Genomic DNA, 20,538 nt, shown 5'->3' with positions numbered 1-20,538 from the left:
ACCAAAATGCTTCTTTAGGCAAGATGGCGTTGCATCAGTCCTATTACTGTAAACAAATCAACATACAGATTTTGACGTAATAATATTCATTATGTTAATCATATCAAACAAATATACATATATTTTATTTTGATCAAATACGGTCTTCAATGAAATCAAATACAAAACAGTATGATAAGATAGGCTAAGTCATGTTATAATTTACAAGCATACTACGTCATCATGGATTCTATTAATCTGTGACACGTCATGACTGACATATAATAATCAGAAGTTACTTATCAATTTAATAAATTAATCATTGTTTACAAGATATTTCACTCCATAACGCTTTTGATTTATTCACGTTATAGTCACACTTTATTTTTCATAACGTCTAAAAGCCTCATCAGTCCATACTGTGAGACTCTGTGAAATGTCAGATCACAGATATTTAATATACTAATGTGTCAAATTTCAATTGTCACGTAACAAGTTCTACTGATCGAGATGGAGTGTCAGTCGTGTCCAAAATAAATAAAACCTGGTTTTTATTTCTTGTAATGATATAGTGCTTGTTGTAACGCAAATTATATTTTCGATTATGTTCATTTCTTGCAAAGGTCAGTTTCAACTGCATTCTCATCAAAATTATGGAAGAGGTATGTTGAGGTTATTATATTTTTGTTGTGTCACAACATTGGTGCAAGAGGCGCGTGGAATTTTGCAATTTTTTATTATTTCAGAAGCTTAGCGACCATGATGTGGGGCACGCGTTGTACCCTATGCTACATGATAGGACAAACTACAATCAGGCTAACGTAAATGGATATCCGAATAAAAAAGATGAAGTTCAAATTCCTAATCTTCCGCGTACTCCCATACGCCGTTATTGGCACACAAACGCCGATAACTTTTCATTATATCGAAAAATTAACACTTTACCCGACACTACAAACAATTCTAACAAACCAAAACCACAAGATAACATCAACGAGTCTAAATCTGTGGCCCAAGAATTGATCCCATTGAAAAGTAAACCCCAAGAACAAATCCTTCAAGTATGTCAATCATCTAAAAACGAAAAACAAAATTCTAGTGAAAAAGCAGATTTATCTATCTTTCAATTGCCTGTACCTAGTAATTTAAAGAAAACTATTGAGATCTTGGATAACGATGAATGTCATGTTGTAAGTGTTGAATCAAGTGATGAAGATGAAGTGATTGAGGTAGCTTTGCCTCCAAAACCTACTATCACTATTGAAAGTTCTGATGATGAAGTTTTGCTTCAGTCATCATCTGAAAACAAACATGTCAAACAGATGGACAACCCAATATCTGACAGGGCAGTATCATCTAGCCCGGTCCCATCAATTGTATCATCTGTATCAGATGATTTCATCAGAGGTGACTGTATTGCACTTAATATCTCATCCCGTCATGTCAATAATGAAAGTTTTGACTTTAGTCTGCATGGTTCTGATCTGAATATACAAAAACCATCAAAGAAAAAACGAAAAAAAAAGAATAAAGATACTGCGACTTCTACACCCTTGCAGACTCAGAAGGATATACCAAATCAAAATCAAATTGAATCTTGCTTTGCAACACCAAAGAGTAAAGCTAAGAAGAAGAAAAAAGCAAAAACAAGTAAAGTTGGTCCTATCCTACAAGCAGACATTTATGATTCAGACAGCAATCATTCTACTAATGAAGCCGCAAAAAATCAGAAGACATATTTAGTTACAGAAAAAAGCTTGCCAAGTACAGATGTGTATGAGTCTGATTCTAATCAGTCAGAACAACAAAAATACCAGAAAAAAGATAATGAAATATCCAGCACAGAGATTGACAGTTCTGATGGTAGTGTTCCAGAAAAACAAGATTGTATACCAGCTGCGGAAGATTTCATCTCTATAATAAACCATTCAGACCTTGTTGATCTCACTGGTCCAGCACCTGAAATAGATGAAAATATTGTCATGGGAAATGTTACCGGCTTTTCAGAAGAATCAGTTGATGATTTCAATCTATCCATAGATGGTTCATGTAGCTTGGGTTCTACAAAAATTCCTGCAATCCTTTGTGAAGATCTTGATTTTGATAATTTAAAAGGCAAATCTCAGATGTCTAAACGACGACGGTACTCTCTAACAACCCTACGAGCAGAGATGGATAAGTTCTATAATGAAAGCTGGGGCGGTGAAAACTTTAATCATAGAGAAATACAGAAAAATATGTCACGTAAGTAGAAGCATTAATTAATATTTTAGTGTAACAAATAGGTCTGACCTAATAGGCTTGCTATGAGTATGTATGTAAGTTTTATCAAGTTATAAAAAGTATTAAAATTGCTACTCTCTAGTGTTCATAGTAACTTAAACATGCAATAAGATTATATTAATATAAATAATTATAAAATTTGTGTTGTGATTTTGCACTTTACACTACTTTAAAAGATTTCAGAATTCAGAGATTTATTTAAACTTTCCAATATTTACCATTTTAATTCATAATATATGAATATAATACATTATCAAGGTATTTACATGTTGTTAATAATTTTGCATTGTCCTTCCTTGAATAATGTCACCTTCCTACATTTTTAGTTCATCAACCTAAACAACCTTGTCTTATCTATACGAAAATTCATTTTAAATAATTTATAGGAAATAAAACAAAACAATGCATATAAAAAATAGTTTATTCACTGATTGATTACTCTTTTCAATTTCAGGTGATAAAAGTCTGTGGGTCATTGATCCAAAGGACAAAATGCCACCAACAAAAAGGAAAGTGACGTAAGTAAATTTATGCATTGCACAACTAAATATGTATATCTAAAAAACAAAAACCAATGTGTACTGAAGGGTCATCTGTGTGATAGAATACTGTTTTGTCAAACCAGGGTGTGAATATGACAATATAAGGAACTAATGATTTTAATGCCATATGTTTAGATTACACACAAAGTGAAGAAAGTTATAGAACAATTATTAAGCATATAGAATATTAATATATATTCTTATTAATTGTAATTAATTAATAATTTTACTTTGTGATATCTAAATTCTTGCCAAATAAGTAACAAATATTTCTTATGAAATGTGGTTAATTATGTGTTTTCATTATTCTATTGCAAAGCCATTGAGTAATTAAGACATGTATAAACTTGTTTGTTAATGATTGATAATAATTCATAATTACAAAGCATATGGAAGTAATTATAATTATTGTCATTTCATAATAATCATTAAATAATGTGATGTTTAATTAGATTTGACAAAGTTACTACAATAATGCATATTTTGTTAATTACATTATGAATTTAAAAATAATATTTCTATATATATTTCTAATAAAGACTATTGGCCCTGATCATGTGACGAAGCCATCTGGTTTAACAGTAAGAAATAATCTACAACTTTTACTTCTAGATGTAACTACTGCAACCGGTCAGGTCATCGTGATGACATGTGCAGAGCTAAGCCGCCTGTCTGCTATATGTGTGGCTCCACGGGTCACTATGAGACTCGATGTCCCCACAAGATTTGTGTCAATGTGAGTATACTAACGTAATGAGATAGGTATATACATAAAATAAAAATGATTTATTAATTATAAACATTATGTGTAAAATTTACAAACCCATTTAAGTAAAAATATGTGTCTGGTGGCCAACTCTGGTTACAATATCTATATATTTATCACAAATCAATAAACAGTATATATATAATACACAAATTTGGCATAAGATCCAAATTATAGCCATATTAATACTAAACTATGCTTTTCATTTAAAGGTAATTTGATAGGATGTCCGTATAGCTATTTAGCTTCCATTTGTTCGCTGTTATAGCGAATAAATCGCGAAGGTCGTAATAAATTCGTGTTTCGAGTTGTGTTAGCAGCAATTTTTTTATGATACCCCTGTACTCTGTAACTCCTAAAAGTGATCCAGATTCTTAATTCCGTTTTTGCTACTGCGCTAAAAGTTGTATAGCTACGGATAAAATGTTAGGATCGCTATTCGTAGTTACACAAATTTTAGCAGTTTCTAGCAATGTCATATTCATAAAATGACCAGAAACTTCAACAACATTTCTTTTTGTGTCCCTTCTGTTTCTATACTTCATCCTGTCATTTCCCCCGAAGGAAAGAAAAACCTATTGGGTATTGGCATTGGAAGAAAGTTTGCAATAATTAGCTATTTTAAATAACATATTACTTGTAGCATGAAATATGGTTTAACATGACAGCTTACGATAATAATGCAAAATTTTCTCAATATAATATTTTAATCTGTGTATAAATTACAATCAAACTCATTGTTAATTTCAGTGCGGTTCCCCGAATCACATATATTCGAATATGTGTCGCAATTGTGCGAATTGGCGCTACATTCGCTGCTCGGAGTGTGGCCAGGGCGGGCATCCGGCTTCTCACTGCCCTGACCTGTGGAGACGATATCATGATACGGTAATAATTGCAAACGCATGTTGGTTTACTTGACAGAGTTCTGTGATGGATCCCTGAAAAATATTATTAATATCGCCCCGAGGGACAAAGTCGTATAAGCAATATTAATTTTTTTCAGGATAAATAAAAGAAAGTAATACGGGGATACTAAGTACATTATATACACACATACATATATATATGAAACGACAGCTTATTTTTTTCTATTTGACAATTTAAACGAATGTCTAAAACGTAATCATTTATTTGTTTTTAAACTGTCGCATTATCATCAATGTTTATTTGGTAGAATTTCAATCTAAACTATAACTATCTTTATAATGGTTGCTATATATTTCAGGAAAGCAAAATTAGGTAAACGAATATTACTTTTTTACACACTCTTAATCTTCTTTATAAAATGTCTTTAATAAAATGTTGAGCAAAAATTCTGAAAAACATTAGTTATGGTAAATTACCACAGGAAGTCAAAAACGAGAAAACAGTCGTAATATAATTTCCCGGGGCAAGCAATATATAATTAATTATCTTTTATAGAAGCTTAACCGAATTTTACAAAAAACTGGCTACTACTACTGCTTTACAAATGTTGTCTTAACAAAAAAAAAAATTAAAAGTATCTTATAATTGTAAACCATTCGAATCCACTTGTAATCCACACAAAAACTTCAACAAAATCGGTCCAGCATATAAGAGAAGATAGCAGATTTATATGCCGGCTTTTTTAAAAATTGGTACGGTCTTTTCTTGAAAGTCGAATTGGTTCAGAATACTTCAGTGGATTGATTCATTGTGGTGATAGGCAGAAAAACTGAAACAAATCCCCCTCAGCCTATATTTAAATCATGATTTAATTCTGATTACTGATACATATTTGAATATTATAAATGTGACATTTTGGAGGGATGTCTAAAAGTCAATCGGTTTACAAAAAATAGATTGTATACCATAATTTCGTGAAATATCTAAGATTTGACATGAAGTAATTTGTGGGTTCTATCTAGTATGTGTAAATATATTTATTTTGTTTTTACCGATAAGGTGAATCTAGTAATACTTGTGTAATACTAATTTTTTGTATATAATTCTATACTATTCCACACCATATATTTCTATCCGAAAACTAATCTGAGTTTTAATTCTTCTTTCAGACCGACTTGTCTATGGCACTTGAAGAGAACCACCAAACAAAGAAACATTACCAACACTACTGCAGCGGCTGTACCCGACGCGGTCATCTTGTCCACAGTTGCCGTATTAGCCATTTCTTCTCGGGCCTTCCAATTAACGCTCCTTACGTCTTCTCCTACAAGCCTCTTTTTACTATTAACTCCAACGAAAACTCGACCCTTAATAATATGAGATCCTGCCCGCAAGACATCACTATCGACTCAAACATCCACAAAATCAACAGCAAAAAACGCCAATCCAAATCTCCAGTAGTTCACGACACTCACCTGCCAAAGAGGAGAAGCTTTTGCTCCGAGTCTGATGGAAAATTACTCAATAGCCCCCTCCACCCAAATAAAAATCAAGGCGCGGCTGTCTGTAATACTTCAAATAAAACACAAGAAAATCCAATCGAAACTGGGAAAACCAAATCTTCGAATCTTGACGAGCAAGGCCACATGATACAAGACAACGAAGTTTCTGACACGAGTGAAGTTATAACATTAGCACGAATTTATTTAACTAATGAACTCAGAGACGCCCTTATCACAGATGAGGGTAAAGCGTGGCTGGACAACGCTCAAGATAAGAACCATATCACTCTCGACTGTAGTGACGCTGATGTTCCATTCTTAAACATCAAAGGCACTATTGGCAATCAAGAGGCGTTCCAAACGGAACTTCGCGAGTGGACCAAATCGAAACAATTAAATAACTGCACTATCGACATTGAGAACACCACGCCTAACTCGCCTCAATCGAGCGATATTCCCAAAAACAAGAACGCCTTGTTGCGAAAATTGAAGAGCTCACTCAACTCTTTGAAAAAGTTCTTGGGTGAACCGACTTTGCTATACAAAGAGTTAACGTATCATCAAAACCGCCGCGGCCATCTTTTGAAAGAAAAAGTGGTTAGCAGTGCCGCGTTGGGTAATAACAGAGATAACATAAGGGGCATGATGAAGAAACTCAACATGGTTCTGCTTGGACAAGCCGGGCTCGCGGGTGGCCTGCATCATTTGCATCAACTGAATATGCTCCAAGAAAAAATAACTAACCTGAGGCAACAGACCGTTTCCCAATCGCTGCGGGACGAAATTGGAAAGCATTTCCATTGTATTTTCTCCGCCTTTCCCCGCGACGATTATGCGGAACTCGTTCAAAAGTATAATCTAATTAAAAACGGCCCCTCCGTTTATAAGAAGAAAAATAATAATGTGACGTTCCCCGTTCGTCCCAAGCAGTTTGCAGTTTTGCCTCCTGTGAACACTATACAAAAGAAGAAAACCCCTAGCACAGATGTCCCAGCGACACCGCAAAAACAAGCAGTGACGAATGTCTCTAACAAACTAATGTTCTGCCTAAACAGGGTAAAACATTTTCAAGCACTCGATTCTAAGTCCCTGAAGGCCCGCTACCAACTCGACCGAAAGCTTCGTCTTGGTATTGCGAAATTGGGCAGGCTCAATCGCATGTCTGGGAAAATTAAAAAAAAGATGAAGAAAATACAAGAAGAGGCGCAATCCTTCTTGTCTACGATTTAAGATTTAACATATATACGACAGATGCGCGAAATGCGCTTATTGTGGATAAGTGACTATATTTAACCCATTAAAGTGATGGGCTTATTTATGATGGTCACTTATCTTGTGGGTGTTATTGCACCACATTGTGCAGTGAATATACTGCATAAAATAAACTTAGTGTAAAGCATAAGCATGCCTTTTTATTACCTCCCATAATTCTTAACAGACAGGTTTCTTGTGGTATCTACACATTACCTTTACTTAATGGAATGTATGGAATATTCTTCCGAATCTCGAAAGTCAATCAGATAGGTTAATTGTTTCCTAGATATTTCCTACGTAACCTACGATTACGCGTAAGAATGAGTAAAAGACTTAATCTAAGTACATAATTTCTTTAAAAAAACTATTTGGGTTATATTTCTGCAGTTGAGTTAAGATATTTTTTGGTCGGGAATTTATCGCCAGACCTGTCATATCCTATACTAAAAAAATTATTATATACACAGGTGCCTTGTTTCTATGACGTCATCAGTGTTTTCTTTCTGTCAGTTAACAATTGATAGTGTCAAGTGTCAAACTATAATAACTGTTTTTAAATCGAATTAGAATGATTCTGATATCTTGAATCAGTGTATTAGTTTTTCTCGATTATTATTAACTTCTTAGTGTTATTTGATTATATTTGAACAAAAAAAAACAATTATCTATCATGATTAAAACCTATATGAGCCATGTTGTTGATTTAGTGATATTATTATGTTTTGTAAATTTTGCTACTTCTCGCCGTGTAAGTATTTATTATAAATCAGTTTTCGGCTAAATTTCCTCGGTACATATTTTACATATTTATTTATAATTTTAGTATCCAGAAGAGGGGTATTTCTCAGGAAATTACTTTGATAATCAACAATATGCCAAAATAAATGCTGGTCTTGGAAAGTTAGAGCACTGTAAGTAAATATAGTTTAGTTTTATTACAACATTATGAATTAAAGCAATTCCTGGTGAATTTTTTTGTCTATTTTAAAATTCATTATGTATTTAATGAATCTTAGTCTACATAAAAGAAAAATTCAGTGGTTAAATATTACAATAATTACAGTGCCAAAGTTGGTGACTGATTGGCCAGATCCTGCTGTGGAAATGGGCCAAGTATCAGGAGTATCAATAGATAATGCTGGCCGGGTGTTTATATTCCATAGAGCAAAGAATGTCTGGGATAGTCGCACATTCTCTGATCGAAATGTTTATCAATCTATAGGGGAACCACCAATTCCACACCCAACTATTTTAGTTTTTAATGAGACTGGGGAGCTTGTTGATATGTGGGGTGAAAACCTGTAAGTAAATTTTATGAATATTTATCTCTAAAAACAATTTTTTTCAAGTAAACATAGGCTCTAAGTTCTCAATAGATATATAGATACATATATATATATATATATATAATTATTTAACATAATCGGTATTCATTTTTTTATTTTTTTTATTACTTACTAAACTTTAAAGAAAATTGTCTGCACAGTAATTCCCCTTGGGGGAAAAACAAGAATGGATATGAGTCATTGCTTCTTATTACCACATTTGTGCTAATTATTAAGAAGTACATGCATGTTTATCACAGCAGATTTGTATGTCATAATCTCAGGTGTACTAAAGTATGTATAATACGACTTTGTATGTCCTTAGGTTAGTGGGATATTATTTAAATTTTCTTGTCTTTACAATAATTCCTCAAATAGTTAAAGTTAAAGTTGGGTGTAATTTTACATTCTGTCCACCAACCCTGCTCAAATTATATTGATATCTGAAGCCTACAAAAATAATTACTATTTGCAGTTTTTACATACCCCATGGTATAACAGTGGATGCGGCAGGGAATGTATGGGTGACTGATGTGGCTCTACACCAAGTTTTTAAATTTACACCAGATCAGAGAGAGAAACCTGTAATTACACTTGGAGAAAAGTAGGCACTAAACAATATAAGTTTGATATTATGTTCTATTTACCAAAAGCCAATTTTTAATCTGATAAAATCCTTAATATGAATGTCCCTAAGTAAATTGATTTTTCCCAAAAATCAAATAAAATTATTACTTTGACAGATTTGTACCAGGCAATGATGATAAACATTTCTGTAAGCCAAGTGCTGTTGCTGTTCATTCTTCTGGGGACTTCTTTGTGTCAGATGGATATTGCAACACAAGAATCATTAAGTATGCTGCAGATGGGACAAAGATATTACAGTGGGGTCGTCGTAAGTATAATTTTTGAACTCATTATTTTTACAGTTGGCTTTCTTTGCATACCCAATCAATTAGTAATTAACCAATGTAGTTAAGGCCTTCCTCTAGGCTATCCGTAATGTTTGTCAAATATTAGGACATGAGGGCGAATGTAAATAGAGTGTAATGAGAAGATAGCATAAAACTAAATTCACAAGAGGCACAAAATACCTATAACAATAAATGTTATATAATTAGTTTTAGTAATTGTCGATATAATATGGATATAAAACATTAAAATAAAATTGGTATGACATTATGGAAATATTTTTAACAATGTAAAATAGTAGACAAATAAAATGAAAGTTTTTTTAGACATTCTACCTTCTTGCATAAACATTAAAAATCTATTCCGTATTTCAGAGTCCGGTCAAACACCATTTACTTTTTACATTCCACATGCATTAACAATAGCTGAGGATCAAAACGCTGTATGTACTGCAGACAGGGAAAGGGGTAGAGTCGCCTGCTTCAGAGCTGATAATGGAACATACATACATTCATATTCTCATTGGCTGATCGGACCTAGGATATTCAGTGTTGCATATTCTCCAATACAGGGTGAGTGGGTATAATATGTATAGTCTGTGATGAACATAAACTAAACAATTGTTCTGACTAGCATTATGCCAATGTGTTATTCTGACATTGTATATTTATATATTTTCACTAAAGTACATATTTAACAAATAGTTAAACGAAGTAGTCTAGTCTTAGTAGTAGTATTGTTTTTGTTAGCAAAATTCCCAGAGTGCTGCATAGGTTTTGTCTTCAAAAAATTACCTTTAATTAATTTATAAATTAATTATTATTATTAAATACCATAACCATTCCATTATACATTTTTAAATGTATCAATATAAAATATATGTTGCACTCACTCATACAATATTTTTATTCTTACTTTTCCAGGCGGCCGACTATACTTAATAAACGGGCCTTCAATGGGAATACCAGTTAGAGGCTATGTCATAGAATACACCTCAGGACGTCTAATACAGACTTTTGCCCCCGGCTCTGCCTTCCATAATCCTCACGATATCGCGGTCACCCCAGATGGCAGTACTGTCTACGTAGTCGAACTTAACCCTTATAAGGCGTACAAGTTTGTGGATGACGGGTTGAAAGGGAATTTACAAGTTGAGGTGAAACCAAATGGGACATTACATACAAAGCCAACGGCTACTATTGGTAAGTAGGTTTATATTTTTTTAATCGGTAATTGTAATATATAAATAATATAAATGGTTTTATCGTTTTACAGAGAAATGGTTTAGAAACTATCTAGAAAGTTTTAAGTGAATTAACTAAAACAATGTTTATAGTCTATGCTTTTTAACTTAGTTTATAACTATATGAATTTATGGTTTCGACTTCCGCCGTGTTATATATGTATACTTATTAGAAAAAATAGAACTACATCATAAAGAAAAAAATACGGTAGTGTTAATTGTCATTTACTATTGGATTTGAAAGTTCTAATTATAGAAATCGTTTATAAGGAACTAGAAATGCCACAACCACCACAACACGCACAAAGAATTGTAAAACTTATTTGCAAGTTCTAGCGTCATATTTTCTTTGGCACGAGAAAATGCTCCTTCCTAAATCTGACAAGTGATGATAACAAGATCTATAGAATCATTGCAATATGGAAGTTAGAATGTGTGTTTATTGGTCAGCGGTACCTAGTTGACACGCAATATGATACAGAGTGCCACGCATTTTTTAGTGTTTTGTAGTGTTTATATTTTTCAAAATTGTACGTGACAGAAGCGAGTGGCGTGGCGTTAGCGGGCGAAGGGGTTTTAGAGGGGTGGGGTGGGGCTGCAGGAGGGGCGTTGGGCGCGGGGGGAGCAGCGCTTGTGGCGCTCGCAGCGCTGGCTCTACTCAACGCACGAAATCGCGGTAAGAGAGACCCACTCTTATGCACGCCACACGATGATATGCCCTGATTTAATTACTATTTTGCTAAAACGGACTCGAATTATTTTAGATTTTAATTATGCGTCATTGGTTTCAATATCTTTAATACGAATTCTAATTTCCTAATTACCATGGTTTTTACTTAAGAAAAACGTACCTATAATTATGCTTTTTAAGGCTTTCCAATGCGCTCACGATAATAATTTATGACTTGATAATTCCGACGAGTATATAAGATGATGAGGCTTATGTTTAACGTAAATTTACGTCGTTACGTCTGACTGCACTTACCTTAATAATTTAGAGGCATTTTTTATTAATATTAACTTAAAAGTAAGGGAATGTGAGCAGATAGAGATACGTTTGTCTCGTTCACACCTATCATAGATTGTCTATGGGTTAGAAACGCATTAAAGTTGTTTTATATTCCTAAGTAACTTGCCAAGTATTATTTTTTCCTGTATAATTTAATATTGTTTTCTCGAATTTATAAATATAATACAACACACATGATTTTTATTTTTGTTTGTAAAATTCGTTGAAATATGCACAATTTTGCTTGCATGCTCTGTATTTGAATTGTTTTTTTTTTTGTTTAAATTAGTTATAAAGAGTTCTACGGCAAATGAAAATCATTGTTGATTGTTTATCCCGACTATGCGTGGGTATGATTTATTTGTTTAGATTTCTCTTACTTATGAAGAACTTTATTCAATTGCTTTAATTTATTTGTTTACGATTTTTATGATGTAATGAAAATATCAGTGTTTTAGTTAAATCAGTACAATAACGCTGATTTCGTGTTAGAGCTCAAAAATATTATTTATACATCTCATACATTTGATCTGTTTATTCTATATTTTTTGCGAGATTATTTTTTTATATCCAATTTAAGACATTCCGTTGATGCGTATATGTCATTTGTCAAAATTCTTATGACATTAAGTCACAAATCCTGTAGAGTAATCACAATTTATGGCGTCATGATGCTAAATTATTTTATTTTATTTTCCTTAAACCTAAGAATTAAAAGGTTTTGTAATGTCAACAACTTTTTCAACAGACTATACAAAGTGTAGATGTTGATTTTGTTTGACTTATTACACCATTTATAAAAATCGAATAAACATTCGTTATGTTTAAGTAAAAATGCTTAATGTATAGTTTATATCATTGTTGTAGTGGGTACACAACGAAATATATTTTATTGACTGATGCTTTGGAATTTTTATTTTTTGCACCTTTTGCATGCACGCAATTTTATTTATTTAGGAAACTCAAAAAATGCCTTAACGAAATGAAATGCTTATGAAAAACTTGATCAGCGCACCATGGCCTATTTAGAATTAACGAAAGCACAAACATGCATCGTTATATGATTCCAAATATATGGAATCTATGCATATACATGTACAGCTGTCACACAGTATGTTCTCTAACACTGATCAATAAATTACTGAATTGTTTACTTATGAATACGAAAATACTTACAGTACAAAGACTTCATTAAATGTAGAATTCAAATTTTAGATTTATTTTTTTAACTTATGTTTTTTAAACTTGTAGAGAACTTTGTACTTGCCATAAACGTAAATTATCTCATATTCATAATCAATTAGATATAGCGTATGCTACTTAAATGTCTTTTCTTTTAGTTATATGACTACCGACCATAAAATATAATTGTTGTAAAGTTCTACGATCTAACACCCAGTCAGGCAAACGTACCTTATTTTTTAGAAAGACTAGGCTGTAACTACCAAAAAATGCTGGTAAATTTATCGAATCACGGCTCAACATTAAAACAGCTCCAAATATTTTTCTATCGTATTCATATTTCTATTTTCTTTCCGACTTGTATGTATTGCTCCAAGTAATATTAAGAAGGCCCTTGAAATTGGACTTTTAAAAAAAAATTACATGCGTGATATTGTGTCAGAGGTCAGTGGGTCTAAAAAAATGTTGAAAGGAAATGGTTGTCTCTAAAGTCGTTTTACCGACGTTAGTTTAACGTGACAACATCTAACAAAATAGTGATGGAGGGGTTGCATACTTTTATGAATAAAATTGAATCATTTTTATTGAATGATCACTATTTTGTATTGGTACAAAGAAGTGAATCCTCGAACGCATAGACCAATCGAGTGGAAGAGAGATAGATGCGTACAATGAGCGTAACGAGACAATGATTCATGATTTTTCGTGCGTGCAGCTGTCAAAAAATTTGGAGCTGTTTTAAGGTGTAAGTCATATTTACTAGTACCGTTTATTTTATATAGAATAGTACAGTTCAGTTAGATGTACAATCTGTTAGTATAATTAATTTTCAATAATGCGAAATAGGCATTGCTTCCAATACAAGATGGGAAATGGGTAATAATTCTAAAACAGGTCGCAAAGGTGTTTCGCTTCGGCGCTGGGAATACGGACACGGAGAATTCAAGTTACGTCGTTTACTTGACCGTCGACGTTTCCAACGAGTTCATTCAGATGACTCTGATGAAGAACCGGCTCCGATGCTACCCGCTCCAGCCACTGCGTGATCACATCGACTACGGTAAAGAAACTGTAAATATGTAACACGATTTGGCAAAGGTTAAGGGTGGAATAACGTTAAATGTTAGTCCGTGGTGGATATGAATTGAGCATTATATATTATATTTATTATCAACACGTTCCGGACTTTTCGGACAAGTCTATCCATGGATCTATGTTCTATATTCTTAATTTTATCCCACAATCATGTTTAACATTTGGCTAGTAAAGAAGTTGTGCTTGTCATTAAAGTTTGCTTTGACCAACTTCGTAGTAAGTATGCGTATTAATATCCTATGGACCGTTACAATACAAACGCTAAACATAATAAAAAGGTTTTATCTTTTGATATTTCAGTGATCTTGGAAGGTCAATTTTGGTTTGTTATTTGCTAAAATATGTGCGATGTCTTAATCGGAGAGTATGAGCCACAGATACACTGTGACAGAATAATGTTGCTATATAAAAATTATTTGCTTCTAGTAATTTTAATAGAACGTTCACGTTCTATTTTATGACCACTGTATATCTATCTATCTGTATCAGCTCGACTTGACTATCGGCTCGTTCTATAAAAATGCGGTTTACGGTAAATTCTCTTTATAATAAAAAAATGTAATACTTAAGATTTGTTAAATCAAATAAAAATAAAGTTAAACTGTCCATTATCAAAATCGTCTTCTAGATAGGTTTTATTAAATAATATTCCTATTTCCTTACGGTCAATTTTAATCTCGTCCTATGCACATTCTACTATTTTCACTATATTCTATAAAAAATGTAATCAATTTCTTTAAATATCTTATCCCCGTACTCTAGAGTCGTTATTTAACAGTTTACAGATTAATATAAGATTTTTTATTGTTAAAAAGGTCACACTAACCGTCTCACCAAAAAAGATCTTTATATTGCTCTGTGCCTCTTCAAATAAAATTCTCGTTTATTTTTTCCTATGCAGTCAAATCGTATCTATGATGATACAGATTATTACTGTTATTATAAGCGTAGAATGTGACTGATTTAATTTTTATGAATAACTAATATATAATAATTTATTGAGTTATTAATTCACGATAAAAATACGACTCTTAGTTCGGCTATTACATTAAAAACCACACTATTTGGGCAACATCAGTTTTTCGCACCAAATTTTTCTATATAAGAAATACCGAAAAGTATATTTAGGTCTAAATATTTATTACCTAGTTTTGTTTTAAAATAATTTTAGTAGGTTTATGCTTGAGTGGTAAATAATAGTAGAATTCATGTAATCATTTTAGATTATTTTTTGACAGATCTTGACCAATTTTAGTCATAACTGTGTAACACCAAAATAAGTGTCATGTGTGGTTTTAATGACATTTAACTTTTAAGTATAATAAAAAGAATATTTTTATAAACAACTTTATTATACATTTAAGCTAATTTTTTTTCCAATCATTATGTGATTCCTCGGAGAAATATTTGGATCAAACACTGCATGTATCTCGCAGTGAATACCTGAAACCAAAAAATACATTATATTTTTATATTTGTTAAGTTTTTACTTGGCAGAATTGATAAAATATTACATATTCAAACTACATAATTTATATATTTTATCCTTATATAAAGTGTGAAGTTAAAAGACAGAATATGCACTAAGAAGCTGTCAGCTTAATTAAAGAAATTTATAAATCCAATTTTGAATATCTATTTCTTCAGTTTTAAAGTTAAAAAAAGCGAAATCGTCAGTATGTAACTTCCAGTCGAGTACATCATTTAAAAAATATTTTTTGTTAGTAAAATAAACAAATAACAATATATTGAAAAGATATAAAAATTCAAACCAAATGATTAATAAAAAAATATAATGTCTCGTAACTTAATTATTTTCAATTGAATCCAAAATATATATGTATATATTTATTTAACTAATTACACGTATTGTGCCAATTAAGTTTTAGCATTTAGTTAATTATCATGTATAGAATTGTGTGCAACGTATATATTATATGCAATGTATAATGTGTATTAAAATTTTAATAAATGTTATGTATTAAAAAATACTTTCTCTTTTTCAAAACAAAATTCCCTGCTGCCTCATACAAGAAGGTCTAATGACATACTTATTCAAAATTATGAGCATATTATAAATTAACGTTTAAAGAAATGTTTATATAAATATGTTTTTAAATCTCACCATGTTCAATCATGTAATAAAGTCGATCCAACAATATAAGTGTTTCAACGAGCGGTGCCAGAGCGAGACGCAACGTGTAGAGGACGACTACTCGCTTCCAGTGAATATGTGCGAGGTTGCCGTACCGCGCTGCGTTTAATGACGCCGCGGGCGGCAAAGATAGACGCTCCAATGCAATAGCGCAGTAACTAAATTGAAATGAATAAAACTGTGATGTAACCGCATATAATGTTCATATTTACTAATTAATTTATTTTTAAGTAGCGGCCTTTGTAGTCAAACTAAAATCATTTATTTCACTATTAAAAAGGCGCAATTGAAAGTCAAAATTAAAGATAAAAAAAATATTTAAAAAATTACTTGTTGTTGTGTTGTAAGATTGATAAGGAGAGTAATGGGCAAGAAACTCCTTACTTACTCTTTAAATTAGTTTTAACAATAGTTTGTATACATTAATTTGATAATTATATGTGAAGGGCATGTACCTAGAAAAAAAATACGTACCGCCTAACATTCAATTAATGTCGTATTACAGATTAACTGAACCGATTATGAATAGAGAATAAAATATATAAAATATAACTAAACGTTACAATGTACCTTAATTTGTTGTATATTTAATTAGCTTAATATATTTTAGCGGGTTTTATGGCAAATTAATGCAATTATTTGTACGATGACTATATTGTTGTTGTTTTAAAAGTTTTATTGATCTGCGAATATGAATTCCGATCAGAAAAAAACATGAAGAAGTAAAAAATAATAACATTCATGAAATTCAAATGGTCTGCTTTCGGAATATAAGTGGCCTGGATGTCAGCCCTATGTATTTTTTATAAGCAATATAAACAAGTCAAAGAGGCAGACCCGAGCAATCGATATGGCACACTTTGTTTTGAAACGCTCTTACGCCCAAAATTAATATGCAATCTCAATCCAATTTTAGCCATCTTAAATCGACAATTTATTCCATTTCTCAAGTTTTTTAAAGAAACAGCAGGTCTGCCAAGCGTGCATTTCATACATATTTTTTCATTATGAAAAAATCTTTAAATATTAAAAACTTAAAAAGTCAAGTCCTGTCTTTTTGATTTTTTAAATTTTGACAAGGTTCCCAAACATCAGTCTAAAGGCCCATTTAGATGGAGAGTTGTTTCTCGTCTCGAATGTACGATTATCGAAAGTTAAAAAAAAGTTTCTTCGTCTAAACATTCACACCTCTCACTTTTCCACTTTGGCGAGAATTGCCTCGAAATGGAAAGTTTATTGTGGCCGCGTAAAGAAGAATTTCAAAAGCAATAACCGTATTTCGAGGTTTATGCCAGGTTCTACCATGAGTGTAGTGCGTGAGGGTGTTTTAATTATATCTGCTCTTTTAATAATTAATTAAACGGAAACGGCAAAAAGATGTTGGGTTAAAAAATGGTGGCTAAACAATTTTGATAGTTGTACGAAATTCTGAGGATTTTCTTATATATTTGTCCAAACAATTTTACTTTTAGCCCCAGCTCCAATCCCTAAAGATGATTTTTCTTGTAAATACTGACTTTTAATATTTTAAATTATTGCATTAATTTTTTGGGACCAAATCTCTCAACACACAATTCTCTCGTAATTGCATTAAAAGCTGCATTTTTCGCATCACGGTTTTTATAATTTTTATTTTCCGTGTTCCACAAATATTCGTAACTTCTATGAAATTAATTTACTTAATATTATCGACAATCAATCATATCAATTTAATAGATTTTTGTGTCATTTTCGAGACCAATAGCCTAGTAATGACTAAACTCGAATAAAACATCTCGCACTCAAAACGGTTCAAACCGATTTGTACGATACTGGCATAAACAAAAAAATATCATATCAGATCGCTTATATTGGTAATTAAGAATCTTCTTACTAAAAAGTCGATGTGTAAACAGAGATTCTCGTATGACATAACCGTGGCCAAGAATTTAGTGTGTAACCATTTTGATACGATAATGTTATGGCGATTATTACTGGCGGTAGTCGCGTACGATTTATCGCACCAAAACGTGCGAGAAACTCTCTTCATCTAAATGGGCCTTTAAAGGCAGATACGAGCTAATGATATTTAAATTTTAATGGGGCTGTCAATAGACAACGCAGCGCTACCATAGTGTCAGACGTGGTCCTTAACATTCCTAAACGTAAAATGATTGCCATTATAAAAGTCTACCACATGAGCAAATCATAGCTATTTTGGTTGTTTGTTGTTAACCAATCACTAACAATGACTTTTTTAAAACTAAATCGAAACAATTTTTTTTCATGACAGTGACTAATATTATTTTCGATTTGCCTTACCTTTCAAATGCCATATTGTCTGTATGTTTGACACTTCTAATTGGGGAATGCTTTAACTTCGGATCGTAGTCAACCAACATCTTCTCTAGGGCGGCACGAAATGCGTGTACCTAAGTCAAATTTATCTATTAGGATAAATTAAACTTCATGACATATAATCCATCTGTATTTGATGTAAGGTTTACTTTACTAACTATAAATTTTTTATCACTTCCGTTATTTGGACACTATTTGCTTTTCTTGCTAAAATGATTTGAAACTATATTGAAAGACAGTCGGCACATCGAAGAATCGATGAATGAATATGTTAGTTCCGTCAAAAATGCTTGTAAACCAGCTAACACATGTCATATAATTAAGAGGTATGCATTGCTCTCAAGCACATAAAAGTATTTGATGATTGTGAAATGGACTTTTACTCATAATAATAATACTAATAAATAAACACAAACCTTCAAGTGATTATAATCACCCTTGCAAAGCTTATCACAGTAAGCTTCAATTGCATGACAGGCTATTTCTCTCGCAGGATATGACAATCTATTATCATGCCTGCTAACAAACTGGCTCATCGGGTAACCTGTGTCACTTAACTTCATGTAACAACAACCAACAAGGCATATAAATTTTGCACTGTCATATTGCGCAAAATATTTCATTAATAGCGGCCCAAGATCACCACATGGATGTAACCCTATCAACCCATGATTGTTTATACTTGATGATATAGCAAGCTTTTCTAGTTGATCCGCAGTGGACAAGGTTTCATTACAGTGTATTGGCCTTGGTAAAAGTTTAACTTTTTCTTCATCAAAATACTTTTTTGCTGTGTATTCCAGTTCTAAGTCCAATTTTCTGGAACATAAGGTATAACAATTCAAATTATTTTTTGCTTTTAGAATAGGTTTATTGTTTTTGAAACAATTATTAATAGTTAATCTTGTACCTGAAATAGGAATGAATAAACAAATACAAGAAATTTATTCCTATTAATTATTTAATATTATTAGAAAACAAATAAGTTTACAAAAAGATATAATATTAATTAAGGCCATACATACATACATACCAATACTGACCTAGCATCATCAGTCAATTTATATTGGCATTCAATTCCAACAGTATGCAGAGCATAATTATAAGACAGCATTCGTACTAGATGGCCTAGACCAGAACCAAAGTCAATGACTGAATTACAACTACTGTTTAAGGCTACATTGTGTACTACACTAGCCATTAAACTTATCTCATGTCTTTTCTTGAGCTTAACATGTTTAAGAAATAAATTCCTGAACTTTGAGTTATCAGATAAGAAAGACACATTGTTTGAGCTTTTATATGTACTCTGCCTTGGTAAACATAAAACATTTAAAGTTTTTAAGAGAGCAAGAAATGATAATGGAAGCATTAGGTTTGTTGGTACTCCCATTAAAATATGCCCAAGAGCTTTGGGATCAATATCATAAAAGCTGTCTTGCCATGAATTAGGTAACATTCTCCAATGATTATCAATAAAGAAATCCTGAAACAATATTAAAATAAGACAAATAATAAGAAGTTCCTAACCCAAAGATAGTATAGATATTTAGGTACAAAATACCATACAAAAATGTGTATTCAATTGAAGTATTTAGTATATACTTACCAGAACATACAAATCCAGCAGCCATCTATAACATTTCAACACCTTTAAAGATGCAATAATAACAGTCTTAACGGAATCTTGGTAAGAATTATTCATAATTCCTATGTATCCAAATTTATAATAATTAAAAAAAATGTCAAAGTAATTAATTATTAATTATAGGTATACTAAATTCGGATTTAAGTTTTATATTACTAGATTCAAATAACAGTCACATAATATTCGTTTATTGACTTTTTAATTTTTGTAAGGTGTAAGCAAATATGAAAAATGTATTGTTATCTCCAATAACGTGAACTTCACCACATATTAGACACATTTCTCACAGTAAGAAACGATTTCGTTGTCGTATGTATTGTTTTGATTTTGATAATTTATCAATTTAAACTAGTAATTCATACACAGATACACACAGAACACAGATCAAGATAATACGAAATGAGCACAGAATAAATAGTTGAAGATACAAATTTCT

General features: G+C 31.9%; 3 protein-coding genes across 7 annotated transcripts; 2 read left to right on the top strand and 1 right to left on the bottom strand.

Moving 5' to 3' along the window:
• Positions 1–459: 459 nt before the first annotated feature.
• Positions 460–7,344, top strand: LOC123714109. 2 transcript variants are annotated; one of them, XM_045668245.1, is made up of 6 exons: positions 460–641; positions 729–2,223; positions 2,717–2,780; positions 3,417–3,540; positions 4,321–4,458; positions 5,610–7,344. In XM_045668245.1, exons 1-6 carry the CDS (start codon positions 633–635, stop codon positions 7,170–7,172), a joined length of 3,393 nt encoding a protein of 1,130 aa, XP_045524201.1. In that variant the 5' UTR covers positions 460–632; the 3' UTR covers positions 7,173–7,344. The 2 variants fall into 2 exon arrangements, with proteins under 2 accessions (XP_045524201.1, XP_045524200.1); XM_045668244.1 differs by having other exon boundaries at positions 726–2,223.
• A 424-nt stretch (positions 7,345–7,768) lies between these two features.
• On the top strand, positions 7,769–13,988 carry LOC123714504 (peptidyl-alpha-hydroxyglycine alpha-amidating lyase 1-like). Of its 3 annotated transcripts, XM_045668773.1 has the most exons (9): positions 7,769–7,944; positions 8,020–8,107; positions 8,260–8,497; positions 8,997–9,125; positions 9,265–9,416; positions 9,808–10,005; positions 10,357–10,635; positions 11,218–11,352; positions 13,762–13,988. In XM_045668773.1, exons 1-9 carry the CDS (start codon positions 7,867–7,869, stop codon positions 13,911–13,913), a joined length of 1,449 nt encoding a protein of 482 aa, XP_045524729.1. In that variant the 5' UTR covers positions 7,769–7,866; the 3' UTR covers positions 13,914–13,988. The 3 variants fall into 3 exon arrangements, with proteins under 3 accessions (XP_045524729.1, XP_045524730.1, XP_045524731.1); XM_045668774.1 differs by lacking the exons at positions 11,218–11,352; positions 13,762–13,988 and adding an exon at positions 10,947–11,211; XM_045668775.1 differs by lacking the exons at positions 11,218–11,352; positions 13,762–13,988 and adding an exon at positions 10,709–10,907.
• A 1,288-nt stretch (positions 13,989–15,276) lies between these two features.
• Positions 15,277–20,478, bottom strand: LOC123714633 (methyltransferase-like protein 25B). 2 transcript variants are annotated; one of them, XM_045668986.1, is made up of 6 exons: positions 20,064–20,478; positions 19,498–19,940; positions 18,871–19,273; positions 18,419–18,528; positions 16,088–16,275; positions 15,277–15,405 (listed from the first exon to the last, which is right to left on the bottom strand). In XM_045668986.1, exons 1-6 carry the CDS (start codon positions 20,157–20,159, stop codon positions 15,314–15,316), a joined length of 1,332 nt encoding a protein of 443 aa, XP_045524942.1. In that variant the 5' UTR covers positions 20,160–20,478; the 3' UTR covers positions 15,277–15,313. The 2 variants fall into 2 exon arrangements, with proteins under 2 accessions (XP_045524942.1, XP_045524943.1); XM_045668987.1 differs by lacking the exon at positions 19,498–19,940 and having other exon boundaries at positions 20,064–20,146.
• Between the last annotated feature and the right edge of the window lie 60 nt (positions 20,479–20,538).

The sequence above is a fragment of the Pieris brassicae genome, chromosome 9, assembly GCF_905147105.1.
Source record: "Pieris brassicae chromosome 9, ilPieBrab1.1, whole genome shotgun sequence".
Lineage (NCBI taxonomy): Eukaryota > Metazoa > Arthropoda > Insecta > Lepidoptera > Pieridae > Pieris > Pieris brassicae.
This window is presented reverse-complemented; position numbering and strand designations above follow the sequence as displayed.